This window comes from Bombina bombina, chromosome 2 (genome assembly GCF_027579735.1).
Source record: "Bombina bombina isolate aBomBom1 chromosome 2, aBomBom1.pri, whole genome shotgun sequence".
Classification (NCBI taxonomy): domain Eukaryota; kingdom Metazoa; phylum Chordata; class Amphibia; order Anura; family Bombinatoridae; genus Bombina; species Bombina bombina.
In genome coordinates this window covers 1,307,404,340-1,307,419,513 of record NC_069500.1, presented here as the reverse complement: position 1 = coordinate 1,307,419,513, position 15,174 = coordinate 1,307,404,340, and the positions used below count along the sequence as shown (strand labels likewise).

Below are 15,174 nucleotides of genomic sequence, written 5' to 3'. Positions count from 1 at the left end.
ACACAATGCAATAATCCTAATAAATCTATTAATCCCTAATCCGCCAAACCCCCACAATGCAAATAACTAATTCAATTACTAATCCCCCTAACCTATCACCCCCTGAATTAACCCCAATTACCTAAATTAAAAAATGCTAAATTACAATTAAAATAAAAAAGCTATCATTACTTTAAAAAAAAATAAAAAAAATTAAATGAATCTAAGATTACAAAAAATTAAAAAGTCTAACATTACATAAAATAATAAACCAAATGATCAAAAATACAAAAATTAAACCTAATCCCTATAAAAATAAAAAAGCCCTCCCAAAATAAAAACAGCCCCTAATATAATAATAAACTACGAATAGCCCTTAAAAGGCCCAATAAATCCCTAATATTAAAAAAAAAAAAAAAGTCTAAGTCTAACCCACAAATAGGTACTCACCGTTCCTGTAGTCTGGCGGAGAAGGTCCTGTTCCAGGTGGTGAAGTCTTCTTCCAAGCAGCAGACATCTTCTTCCAAGCAGGGACCTCTTCCTTCTTCATCCAGGACCAAGCCGGAGTGGAGCGGAAATGAGCGCGGCGCAAGACCGTTGACCGCGGAGCCATGGAGTGTGGCGGATCCTTTTTGTACGATTAAATATGTCGCCCCTTGCATTCCTATTGGCTGATTTGATTCTTCAAATTCAAATCAGCCAATAGGATGAGAGCTACTGAAATCCTATTGGCTGATTTGAACAGTAGTTTAGGATTTTTTAGTGTTAGGGTTTTACTGTTAGAGGGGGGACTTCGGACTTAGTATTTTTTAAGGTAAGGAAACTGTTTAACTTAGGGCAATGCCCTACAAAAGGCCCTTTTAAGGGCTATTGGTAGTTTAGTATTAGCCCTAAGTTAAACAGCTCTTTTACCTTAAAAAATACTAAGTCCCCCTCTAACAGTAAAACCCCCCACTCACCAAACCCCCCACAAGATAAAAAACACTAAAAAATCCTAAACTACTGTTCAAATCAGCCAATAGGATTTCAGTAGTTCTCATCCTATTGGGGCGCCATATTTAATCGTACAAAGTGGATCCGCCACACTCCATGGCTCTGCGGTCGCCGGTCTTGCTCCACGCTCATCTCCGCTCTGCGCCGGCTTGGTCCTGGATGAAGAAGGAAGAAGTCACCGCTTGGAAGAAGATGTCCGCCGCTTGTAAGAAGACTTCACCACCTAGAACAGGACCTTCTCCACCAGACTACAGGAACGGTGAGTACTTATTTGGGGGTTAGACTTAGGCTTTTTTTTTTTTTTTTAGATAAGGGATTTATTGGGCACTCTTAAAAGAGCTGAATGCCCTTTTAAGGGCAGTAAAAGAGCTGAATGTCCTTTTAAGGGCAATGCCTATACAAATGCCCTTTTAAGGGCTATTGGTAGTTTAGAATTAGATTAGGGGCTGTTTTTATTTTGGGGGGCTTTTTTATTATTAGGTTTAATTTTTTTATTTTTGATAATTTGGTTTATTATTTTATGCAATGTTATAATTTTTTTATTTTTGTAATCTTAGATTAATTTAATTTTTTTTATTATTTTTCTAAAGTAATGTTAGCTTTTTTATTTTAATTGTAACAGTATTTAATTGAGGTAATTGGGGTTAATTTATGGGGTGTTAGTAAGAGGCTTAGTAATTTAATTAGTTATTTGCGTTGTGGGGGTTTGGCGGATTAGGGGTTAATAGATTTATTAGGATTATTGCGTTGTGTGGGTTTGGTGGATTAGGGGATAATTGTTTTATTAGGTTTATTGCGTTGTGGGTTAAAGTCAGATTAGGGGTTAATAGTTTTATTAGGTTTATTGTGATGTGGGTTAAGGGTGGATTTAGGGGTTAATACATTTATTATTATTTCCAATATGGGGTGATGGCGGATACAGGGGTTTTGACGTGTCGGGTTTATTTTTGGGAGGCGTGTTAGACTTTTACAGGAGATTTAACTTTTTTTTTTTCCTTAGGTGCCGGCAGTTTCTAAAGTGCCGTAACTCACTGGCGACCCCAGAAATTTGTATTTACGCACATTTCTGGACATTGTTAGTTTATCCGAATTACAGCACTTTATGAACTGCCAGTGCCGAATATGTGATTCCCCAATGTGCGAGGGGAAATTATGGGCGACGCGGGTTTCAGCAGTTATGCTGAAGCCTGCGCCGCATATGTAATCTCGCATATGTAAAAAAAATTGAATATGATTGAAATTGGTGGCAAAACGGTGGCTTGGAATATACCAAAATGGGCATGGATCAATACCTTGGGTTGTCTACTAAAAATAATAAAATGTATATATATATATATATATGTTAATAGGTAAATAAAAAAAACAAAAACAAGGCTCTATTTCTCTTTAAATGGAGTGAAAGCAAACATGCTAAACATTCTAAAGTTCCCAGTACTTAAGGGGTTAATAAGTTAAAAACATCATTTGAGATGCACTATAAAGACGATGGTAAAGATGATAGCTAGTGAAGTGTTTTTCACTATGATAAACCATTGAAATGCCAGCAATTTTTTTTATATCAATGCCATCAAAATGTCACTGGTCATAATGGAAACATCAAAATTTCCCCATGCTCTAAAGAAATATAAAAGTGAATTTGAAATGTGCAGAACATGTGTGAGTTTTGTGTATATTTGCACACACCCTACTGGGATATGCTTAGAAAGTTGTGTGAACTAAAATGTGTCCATATGGTAAAAATGGTTCTAAGAAATTGTGAAATGCCCTACTGTGCACTTTGAAGAGATATGAAGCCCATTTTTAAGCAAATTTCTAATTTACTCCTATTATCAAATTTTCTTCGTTCTCTTGGTATCTTTATTTGAAAAGCAGGAATATAAGCTTAGGAATTGGCCCATTTTTGGTTCAGCACCTGGGTAGCGCTTGCTGATTGGTGGCTAAATGTAGCCACTACCCAGGGTGCTGAACTAAAAAATGGCCCGGCTCCTAAGCTTACATTCCTGCCTTTTCAAATAAAGATACCAAGAGAGCGAAGCAAATTTAATTATAGGAGTAAATTAGAAAGCTGCTTAAAATTGCATGCTCTATCTGAATCATGAAATAAAAATTTGGGTTTCATATCCCTTTCAATTAGCTTTTATTTCCCTTTCAAACTGTGTTTAAAATAGCTTGGAATAAAGCTCCATCGATTAGGAGTAGGAATACTACTAAAGATCCAAATATTCTGATGCTGAGAACATTTTGATTACAATGTTTTTGCTGCTTCTTTTTAACCTACACTTTAGTAATAAATCAATCACTAATATATTCTACCACCTATTAACAATTTGTGAGAATTCTACAATGTATTGTGAGATCTAAATGGTTTATTCAATAATGTCACCAGTAATCTGAAATGTTAGAACAAATAAATAAATAACACCGAAGACTATGTACTGGATAATTAATAATTAAAACTTACCCATATAAGGTTTTGTTCCAGCCATTGAAGAAGCTTTTTCAGATCCTTTTACTATCGTGGCAATGTTAAAATCAGTAATATGAACATGTCCTAAAAAAGAAAATATATTTATATATAAAGTCAATTAAACTGCTTAGCCCTCAAAAAGAAAGCTGCAACATTCCAATAGAGTATAGTACCCAGTAGCGGGAAGGAACATCAGATACATTAAGTTAAATGCTAAAAGTTCTAAATCTAGATACATGCAATACAACATATGCAAAGTAAAAAAGAAAGAACAGGCTATAAGATAAAGCAATTAGTAGATAACTACGATATAGGTTAGGGTTAATTAACAGTGGTATGATTTTGGTTAGGGTTACACATGGCTGTGGTTATGTTTATGGTGTGATGGGGATAGCAGGGTTATACTGCAAAGGGGGTATTGGAACAGTGACACCTAGGGTTAATGGGCTATATCATTTGTACCTAAGTAACTCTCTGGCGACTGATCACAGCAACCAGCCATCAGGTGCCGCTATTATTTAGTGATCTTTCACTAAAACAGTTGTAGTGTAAAAATAACCAGCTTACAAAAATGATAGCTTTTTTAAGTCTCGGATTACACCAGGAGATCAATCTTTTCTTTTTGCATTACAGTAAACTCTCAGTTAACCGGAACTCAAGCAACTGGCACTCTCAAGCAGCCGGGAAAACAAAAAACAAAGATACTGTACATTAAAATTAACACTAACTTTGTTCTGCAGCTTCCTTTCTCTATAGTGGGCTCTCAAAGGTGAAAGCAAACCCTTTTCATGCCACCAGTCCCTACATAACTGCTCTTGAAAGTTGTGAGCACAAGGCAGTCTGAGCATTAGACATCACGCTGCCACTAGGTGCCCGGGACTGAACGGAGGTGGCATTAATATTAATTAATAATTTGCTTTTATTTACTGTATTTAGATATTTATATCAAGTAAATACAGCGTTTATAGTATAGTATCGTTATAGAACTAGTTAGGCCTATTTTTAATAGTAACTCTCAAGCAACCAGTAACTATACTTCCAGAATCTACCAATCGCCATGGGTGCCAGTTAACTTGGAGTTTACTGTATATATCATATACTAGTGGAGTGAAATCAATAATACAGTCTGTGCTTCCTATAACAAGTGGATGGTTAAACTAGAGGCGTAACTAGAAACCACAGGGCCCAGGTGCAAGAAGAAGGCCCCCCCCAAAAAAAAAAAAATGTGAATTTGATACATATCTTTTTTAGTTTTAAAACATTTAACACAGAAAAAAAAATGTGAATCAGATTACATGTCTGCAAAAGGAGGTACCCTGTGCCCACAGTCTGTGAGATGGTCTGACCCCCTATTACTGTATATAGTGACACTGTTTAACCCACCAGTAATGTATATAGTGAGTTAGTGACACAGTCTGTAATCTGCCAGTGAGATGGCTGGCCTGACCCTACGCGCCCCAGTATTTTATAAAGTGACCACAGTAGTCTGTGACATGGTCCAACCCCCCCGTACTGTATATAGTGGTACTGTATAGTGACACTGTTTACCTAATGCCCCCCCCCCGTGCTGTAGTAGCAAGGTCTGTAATTTGCTGGTTCCACAAACAAACACACACACATATACACACAGTCACAAACATACACACACACATATACACACAGTCACAAACATACACACACACATATACACACAGTCACAAACATACACACACACACATACATGCATAAATACACACACAGTCACAAACATACACACACACACATACATGCATAAATACACACACAGTCACATACTAACATACACACACACACACACACACACATAAACACCAAACAGACACACTAACCCCTGTAGTCAGAGACAGAGACACTAGTGAAGCATCACATCCCACTCACATGATATCAGTGCAGGCAGTGGCAGGTCAACGTTTTTTATTGGAATTTTTTTTTTAAAGCTGGGCCCCCACCCTCAGGGACCGGTCGCAGTTGCGACCTCTGCACCCCCTGTCATTTTGCCCCTGGGTTAAACATTTTAAACAGGGATTGTGAGGGTTTTAGCACATCCATGCTCATATGCAGATGTTTCTGCACCCTAGATTAACTACCCCTCAATTGTTAAAAAAAAGAGCTATTTTTGCATTCCACTTGTAATTCAGGCCTTATTGAGTGTTTTTACTTTATTGAGATGTACAAATATACTTATAAGTTACTTGTGTTTTATTTTTGTTCCTACAGAGGTACAGGGGAATTATCTAATCACCCATAACAAATGCTGCCTTTTTTAAAGATACAATATACAGACTACTAATATGCAATACAAGTCCATACTGTAATGATTAGTACATAAAGTAAAATATATAAGTACTGTCCCCTTAGTACTCTATTACTAATCTACTCATTTATTTCAAAGCTACTGTATATCATTACAGATTTTCAATGGATCATTAATAAATGCAGTCAGAAGCTATGGCTGACATTCACAAAAGGACACCAAGGTCGGGGAGATATCTATCATGGATTATACATAATTTCTTGCTGATTTTGACACTTTTCTAGGTTAGTTAATGTGAATAGTCCTCTATGGGACTATGGGGAGACAATGACCTGACATGAGGATAGAGTCTACTCAAGACGAAAAGGTTGTCAGAGTAACAACAACATTTTCCATTAAAGTATATAGGGATTTTTGTAGATAACATCTATGACAAGCTTTTCATTGTGCAAGGCCATACTATTTGTTGAAAATACGGAGTTTGCCAGTATCTTGAACAAAATTTTGACTCAGTTATAATTTTATCATACCTGTTATTGAAAACTCTAGTAGGAAGAGCTGAGAGATAAATGTAATAGTTCTTTGCAAACTTAAAGGGACAGTCAACTTGAAAATGTTTATTGTTTAAAAAGATAGATAATCCCTGCAGGCTGCCCCTTATCTGAGTTCTTTTGACAGACTTGCATTTTAGCCAATCAGTGCTGATTCATAAATAAGTTTACGTGAGTGAGCAGAGTGATATCGATATGGCACATATATACGAGCAGTGTCTAACTGTGAAAAACTGTCAAAATGCACTGAGATAAGAGGCAGCCTTCAACTGCTTAGAAATTAGCATATGAGCCTACCTAGGTTTAGCTTTTAACAAACAATACCAATAGAACAAAGCAAATTTGATTATAAAAGCAAATTGTAAAGTTGTTTAAAATTGCATGCCCTATCTGAATCCTTTAATTTTGACTTGACTGCCCCTTTAAGCATAATGAAATAGAACCAAAAATTAAATAATAAATGATTACACTCTAAAATACTGAAAATAACATTAAAGACACAGTATGACTACTAATAAAAGCCCACTAAATAGCGAACAAAACAACTGCATCATTTGAAACAGTTTTATTATATTATTCTGATATACGAAAAATTTGAAATGGAAAAACTCTTAATTTTTTTCATAGAATTGGCATTAGCCACAGGTAAACTTCACTAAAAAAATAAATATGTTTAAAATAAAATGAGGGTGAGGAAAGTAGCCATGCAGGGACACAGCCATACACTGTGGCGATATTACTATATCAACGATGATATTGTGGTGTAAAGCCTTGGAATATCAGTGTCTTGCCTATATCAAATTTATTTATTTTCTATTGATCAAGTCGGTTTACTTGAGCTGAGGTGTAGCGCTAGAAACTTCCTTGTTGTTGGCTGAGCTGTGAACCAGTTAGAGTTGCAAATCTGATAGATGGGATGCGATAACTTTAGATGAAGTGCGAAAGTTCTGTATACTAAAAGCCAGATTACTAGTGGAGCGCTAACAGTTACGATACTCCTGACTATTGAATGATCTGAATAATTGGACTGATCGCTATTACCGTCCTTGTGCCGTTTTTGTATTGAATTGGTGATGACCAAAGGCAATCATATACTTTTTCTATAAATAATTTTTTTTCATACGTTTTCATATGTGCTACTACTGGGGTTGTGAGTATTTTATTTATGACAAGTGCCAAACCCTGAGCACAACAGTTTATAATATTATGCTGTCACACCATAATTATTTTTGACTTTAACTAAATGTTTTATCCCTTCCAGTGGTTAAATACATAGTTATATATAAGGAATAGTGCAGTAATAAAATGTTGCAAAATAGTAGAGCTTTTGTTTTTTTATTTTTTGTGCCTTTAATGAGGACACAGAAACTTTCCATATAGTTCTGTATCATTTTCTTATTGCTGAAACTTATACAAACAGTACGTAATTTACCCTAAATAGTTTATCCATGAAGAAGCTTTTAAGTTGAATTGCAGTTAGCTCCTTATCCAGGAAATATACAATAAACAGCTGAAAGTGACACCACACAGCTAAGGCACAGTCAGCTAGAAGTCAGGTTAGGGTTCCAAACTAAATAAGGCTGGCAAATAACTCTTGTAGATAAGACTCGACATGTGCACATCTGGAAAATTTGTTTAGTTTTGTATCGATTCTGTATCTTTTTATTTTAGTTTTGTTGCATTCGGATTGGTTCCTTATACAGCAGTCATTAGTTGTGTTGCATTTGAATAGATTCGTTATAGCAGCCATTCGTTTTGGATGCATTCGGAAGTTCATTATGTTCGGATTCATTTGTTCTGTGATGTTACGTTGATTCGGATGGTTCCAACCAACACAAAAATAATTATTTCACTGTTCTATCTCACTATGTTCAATTGTAATACATCTCTATTGTTTTTGTTTTTTTAAATAAATATGGAAACAGAATTGTGATTAGTTCAGAGAGTCAGACTTTTGCTCCATGGCCATTCGAATAAAACAAATGAATTCAAACTAAATTGGATGTTTTGTTACAAGGGTGATTCGGAGATTCGGATACATCCGAATCACTTGAATTCCTCCTACATTTTGATTCGTAATGAAACAAATTGTACATCTAGGATGTCTAGATAAGATGCAAACACACTGATACAGATGGGCGGTACCATAAGCAACAAAAAACAAAACCGCTGCCGAGTTAGATAGAGAAGATATGTGTAGATCATATTGTACATTAAATATTCTCTAGTAGTAACTATCTGAACATGATTTTTTCGTGCATATAAAGTGTTAGGTAAAAGCTGTTAAAGCTACATTTGTGCACAGTTTGCCGGTGGAATCTATTTTTCTTCAAGGACACAGTTGGTGAATGAGGACAGGCCTCAGAATCATACAAAAAAAAAGAGAAACACAAACAAAAGGAAATTGAACAAAAGGCAAATACTGACAAAGCCCACTAATTTCTTATACAGGGAGTGCAGAATTATTAGGCAAATGAGTATTTTGACCACATCATCCTCTTTATGCATGTTGTCTTACTCCAAGCTGTATAGGCTCGAAAGCCTACTACCAATTAAGCATATTAGGTGATGTGCATCTCTGTAATGAGAAGGGGTGTGGTCTAATGACATCAACACCCTATATCAGGTGTGCATAATTATTAGGCAACTTCCTTTCCTTTGGCAAAATGGGTCAAAAGAATGACTTGACAGGCTCAGAAAAGTCAAAAATAGTGAGATATCTTGCAGAGGGATGCAGCACTCTTAAAATTGCAAAGCTTCTGAAGCGTGATCATCGAACAATCAAGCGTTTCATTCAAAATAGTCAACAGGGTCGCAAGAAGCATGTGGAAAAACCAAGGCGCAAAATAACTGCCCATGAACTGAGAAAAGTCAAGCGTGCAGCTGCCAAGATGCCACTTGCCACCAGTTTGGCCATATTTCAGAGCTGCAACATCACTGGAGTGCCCAAAAGCACAAGGTGTGCAATACTCAGAGACATGGCCAAGGTAAGAAAGGCTGAAAGACGACCACCACTGAACAAGACACACAAGCTGAAACGTCAAGACTGGGCCAAGAAATATCTCAAGACTGATTTTTCTAAGGTTTTATGGACTGATGAAATGAGAGTGAGTCTTGATGGGCCAGATGGATGGGCCCGTGGCTGGATTGGTAAAGGGCAGAGAGCTCCAGTCCGACTCAGACGCCAGCAAGGTGGAGGTGGAGTACTGGTTTGGGCTGGTATCATCAAAGATGAGCTTGTGGGGCCTTTTCGGGTTGAGGATGGAGTCAAGCTCAACTCCCAGTCCTACTGCCAGTTTCTGGAAGACACCTTCTTCAAGCAGTGGTACAGGAAGAAGTCTGCATCCTTCAAGAAAAACATGATTTTCATGCAGGACAATGCTCCATCACACGCGTCCAAGTACTCCACAGCGTGGCTGGCAAGAAAGGGTATAAAAGAAGAAAATCTAATGACATGGCCTCCTTGTTCACCTGATCTGAACCCAATTGAGAACCTGTGGTCCATCATCAAATGTGAGATTTACAAGGAGGGAAAACAGTACACCTCTCTGAACAGTGTCTGGGAGGCTGTGGTTGCTGCTGCATGCAACGTTGATGGTGAACAGATCAAAACACTGACAGAATCCATGGATGGCAGGCTTTTGAGTGTCCTTGCAAAGAAAGGTGGCTATATTGGTCACTGATTTGTTTTTGTTTTGTTTTTGAAAGTCAGAAACGTATATTTGTGAATGTTGAGATGTTATATTGGTTTCACTGGTAAAAATAAATAATTGAAATGGGTATATATTTGTTTTTTGTTAAGTTGCCTAATAATTATGCACAGTAATAGTCACCTGCACACACAGATATCCCCCTAAAATAGCTATAACTAAAAACAAACTAAAAACTACTTCCAAAAATATTCAGCTTTGATATTAATGAGTGTTTTGGGTTCATTGAGAACATGGTTGTTGTTCAATAATAAAATTAATCCTCAAAAATACAACTTGCCTAATAATTCTGCACTCCCTGTATGTCCAATATAGCCCAATCAACCCTCAAGTGCAAAACTAAGTGTTAAGGGAAATGAAACACAAACTTTTTCTTTCATGATTCAGATATAACACAACATTTTAAATAACTTTCTAATTTACTTCTATTATCAATTGTTCTTCATTCTCTTGGTATCTTTTTTTGAAAAGCAGGGACATAAGCTTGCGAGCCTGCCCATTTCTGGAAAACTATGTGGCAGCAGTTTTGCAAGAATGTCATCCATTTGCAAGAGCACTGTAGTGCCCCAAGTGCCTACCTAGGTATCTCTTCAGCAAAGAATATAATCGAAAGAAGCAAATTTGATAATAAAAGTAAATTGGAAACTTTTTTTAAATTGTATTTTCTGTCTGAATTTCAAAAGAAAATTTTTGGGTTTCATATCCCTTTAAATTTAAATCTTCAAATTCAAATCAGCCAATAGAATCAAAGCTTTTTCCTTTCATTCTATTGACTGATTTAAATTGAAGATTCAAATCAGCCAAAAGGCTGCAGACGGCATGAAGAGGGAGCTCCGTGTTGAAGATCGCAAGTGGACGACCGACGTCACCGCCGCCATCACCGGAAAGAAGAAGATGGATCGCTGCCTGGAAGAAGATGGATCGCCGCCTGGAAGAAGATGGGCCTCCGCCTGGATGAAGAAGATGAAGAGCCGCCATCATCATCATGATTTATGGGGTTAGTGTTTTTTTTTTAATTTTTGGGATGGTTTATTTTTTTATAGATTTTTTTTTTTTATTATTATTTGGGCAGAAAAAGTGCTGAATGCCGTTTTAAGGGCAATGGGTTGTAATGTTATGGGGTTAGTGGGTTTTTTCACAAAAATAACTGATCTCTTTAGGGCAATGCCCTACAATAAGCCCTTTTAAGGGCTATTGGTAGTTTATTTTTAGAAAAGTTTTTTTAAGGGGTATTAGAATAGGTTTATTTTATTTTTGGTAATTTAGTTTTTTATTTTCTGTAATGTTATTTATTTATTTTTTGTAATGGTAGGTTTTTTATTTTTTGTAATGGTAGTTTTCTTTAATTTTTCTGTAATGGTAGTTTTTTTTTTTTAAAGGTAAGATTAGGTTTTTATTTAATATTACAGGTAATTTTTTTTAATTGTAAGGTAGTTAGGATTTTTTTAAATTAATTTAGGGGTATTTTAATTTGGGTTAAGATAGGGGGTTTAGGTATTAGTTTATAAGTTTGATATGTGGAGGGATGGCGGTTTAGAGGTTAATAGTTTATTTAGGTACTTTGCGATGTGGGGGATGGCGGTTTTTGGGGTTAATAGTTTATTTAGGTACTTTGTGATGTGGAGGGTGGAGGTTTAGGGCTTAATATTTTTTTATGTACTTTGCAATGTGGGGGAGAGGGCAATTTGAGGGTTAATAGTTTATTTAATTACTTTGTGTTTGGGGGTGGCAGTTTAGGGGCTAATAGGTTATTTAGTTACTTTGCAATGTGGGGGGTTGGCGTTTTAAGGGTTAATAGTTTATTTAGGTACTTTGCGATGTGGGGGGATGGCAGTTTAGAGGTTAATAGTTTATTTATGGGTGTAAGTGTACTTTGTAATATATTTTTGTTGTGTTTTGTGCAACTTTTTAATTTTGGAAAACAGTTCACCACAGCTCTTAGATGTGGAAAGGATTGAAGTGTAAGAGGTCATTGCACTAGCGCGATTGTATTATCAGCAGAATGAAAATGGATTGCTAAATTGAGATTGCGCTAGTGCAAAACTGTTTGCAAAACACTTGTAATCTAGCCCTAAGTAAATAACATGCACCTAGATTACGAGTCTTGCGTTAGCCTTAAAAAGCAGCTTTGAGAGGTCCCAACGCTGCTTTTTAACGCCCGCTGGTATTACGAGTCTGGCAAGTACAGGTGTACCGCTCATTTTTTTTCTGCGACTCGAGCATACCGCAAATCCACTTACGTAAATTGCGTATCCTATCTTCTCAATGGGATTTTCCTAACACCGGTATTACGAGTCTAGGAAAAAGTGAATGGTACAGTCTCTCCTGTCAATACTGATACCGCATTTAAAAGTCAGTAGTTAAGAGTTTTATGGGCTAACGCCGTAACATAAAACTCTTAACTAAAGTGCTAAAAAGTACACTAACACCCATAAACTACCTATTAACCCCTAAACTGAGGCCCCCGCACATCGCAAACACTATATTAAATTTTTTAACCCCTAATCTGCCTAACCGAACATCGCCGCCACTTCAATAAATGTATTAACCACTAAACCGCCGCACTCCCGCCTCGCAAACAGTAGTTAAATATTATTAACCCCTAATCTGCCGTCCCTAACATCACCGACACCTACCTACATTTATTAACCCCTAATCTGCCAACCCCAACGTCGCCGCCAATATATTAAATTTATTAACCCCAAAATCTAAGTCTAACCCTAAACCTAACACCCCCCTAACTTAAATATTATTTAAATAAATCCTATTTAAAACTAAATACTTACCTATAAAATAAACCCTAAGCTAGCTACAATATAACTAATAGTAACATTTGTATCTAGCTTAGGGTTTATTTTTATTTTACAGGCAAGTTTGTATTTATTTTAACTAGGTAGAATAGTTATTAAATAGTTATTAACTATTTAATAGCTACCTAGTTAAAATAAAGACAAATATACCTGTAAAATAAAACCTAACCTAAGTTACAATTACACCTAACACTACACTATAATTAAATAAACTAAATTAACTACAATTAATTACAATTAAATTAAATAAACTAAATTACGAAAAAAAACAAACACTAAATTACAGAAAATAATAAAATAATTACAAGTTTTTTAAACTAATTACACCTAATCTAATCCCCCTAATAAAATAAAAAAGCCCCCCAAAATAATAAAAATCCCTACCCTATACTAAATTACAAATAGCCCTTAAAAGGGCTTTTTGCGGGGCATTGCCCCAAAGTAATCAGCTCTTTTACCTGTAAAAAAAAAGACAATACCCCCCCAACATTACAACCCACCACCCACACACACCCTACTCTAAACCCCCCCCAATCCCCCCTTAATAAAACCTAACACTACCCCCTTGAAGATCACCCTACCTTGAGACGTCTTCACCCAACTGGGCAGAAGTGGTCCTCCAGACGGTCCGAAGTCTTCATCCTATCCGGGCAGAAGAGGTCCTCCAGATGGGCAGAAGTCTTCATCCAGGCGGCATCTTCTATCTTCAACCATCCGGAGCGGAGCGGGTCCATCTTCAAGACATCCAGCGCGGAGCATCCTCTTCTTTCGACGGTGACTGGAACAATGACGGGTCCTTTAAATGACATCATCCAAAAGAAGATCAACATCATTCGAAAGAAGAGGATGCTCTGCGTCGGATGTCTTGAAGATGGACCCGCTTCGCTCCGGATGGATGAAGATAGAAGATGCCGCCTGGATGAAGACTTCTGCCCATCTGGAGGACCTCTTCTGCCCGGATAGGATCAAGACTTCGGACCGTCTGGAGGACCACTTCTGCCCAGTTGGGTGAACACATCTCAAGGTAGGGTGATCTTCAAGGGGGTAGTGTTAGGTTTTATTAAGGGGGGATTGGGTGGGTTTTATAGTAGGGTTGGGTTTGTGGGTGGTGGGTTGTAATGTTGGGGGGGGGGTATTGTCTTTTTTTTTACAGGTAAAAGAGCTGATTACTTTGGGGCAATGCCCCGCAAAAAGCCCTTTTAAGGGCTATTTGTAATTTAGTATAGGGTAGGGATTTTTATTATTTTGGGGGGCTTTTTTATTTTATTAGGGGGATTAGATTAGGTGTAATTAGTTTAAAAACTTGTAATTATTTTATTATTTTCTGTAATTTAGTGTTTTTTTCCCCGTTATTTAGTTGATTTAATTTAATTGTAATTAATTGTAGTTAATTTAGGTAATTTATTTAATTATAGTGTAGTGTTAGGTGTAATTGTAACTTAGGTTAGCATTTATTTTACAGGTATATGTGTATTTATTTTAACTAGGAAGTTATTAAATAGTTAATAACTTTAATAACTATTGTACCTAGTTAAAATAAAAACAAAGTTGCCTGTAAAATAAAAATAAATCCTAAGCTAGCTACGATGTAACTATTACTTATATTGTAGCTATCTTATGGTTTATTTTATAGGTAAGTATTTAGTTTTAAATATGAATAATTTATTTAATAATAGTATTTTTATTTAGATTTATTTAAATTATATTTAAGTTAGGGGGGGTTGGGTTAGACAGGTTTAGGGGTTAATAACTTTAATATAGTGGCGGCGACGTTGGGGGCGGCAGATTAGGGGTTAATAAGTGTAGGTAGGTTGCGGCGACATAGGGGGCGGCAGAATAGGGGTTCATAACTATAATGTAGGTGTCAGTGATGTTGGGGGCGACAGATTAGGGGTTCATAAGTATAATGTAGGTGGCGGCGGTGTACAGAGCGGCAGATTAGGGGTTAATAATATAATGCCGGTGTCGGCGATGTTGGGGGCGGCAGATTAGGGGTTAATAAGTGTAAGATTAGGGGTGTTTAGACTCGGGGTTCATGTTAGGGTGTTAGGTGTAGACATAAAAAGTATTTCCCCATAGGAATCAATTGGGCTGCGTTAGGAGCTGAACGCTGCTTTTTTGCAGATGTTAGACTTTTTTTCAGCCGAATCTGCCCCATTGATTCCTATGGGGAAATCGTGCACAAGCACGTTTTGCCAGCTTACCGCTACCGTAAGCAGCGCTGGTATTGAGGTGAGATGTGGAGCTAAATTCTGTTCTACGCTCACTTTTTTGCGGCTAACGCCGGGTTTCTAAAAACCCATAATACCAGCGTTACTGTAGGTGAGCAGTAAGGAAACACTGTGCGTTAGCACCGCACACCATTACCGACAAAAACTCGTAATCTAGCCGA

At 36.8% G+C, this 15,174-nt stretch overlaps 1 protein-coding gene across 1 annotated transcript in view; it reads right to left on the bottom strand.

The window, feature by feature from the left end:
- Window positions 1-15,174, bottom strand: part of STK32B (serine/threonine kinase 32B) — a 459,768-nt gene that overhangs the window by 183,090 nt on the left and 261,504 nt on the right. The window contains exon 5 of the mRNA XM_053704147.1: window positions 3,434-3,523. Within this exon, the coding sequence (XP_053560122.1) occupies window positions 3,434-3,523 (90 nt within the window). The remainder of the gene's footprint in view (window positions 1-3,433; window positions 3,524-15,174) is intronic.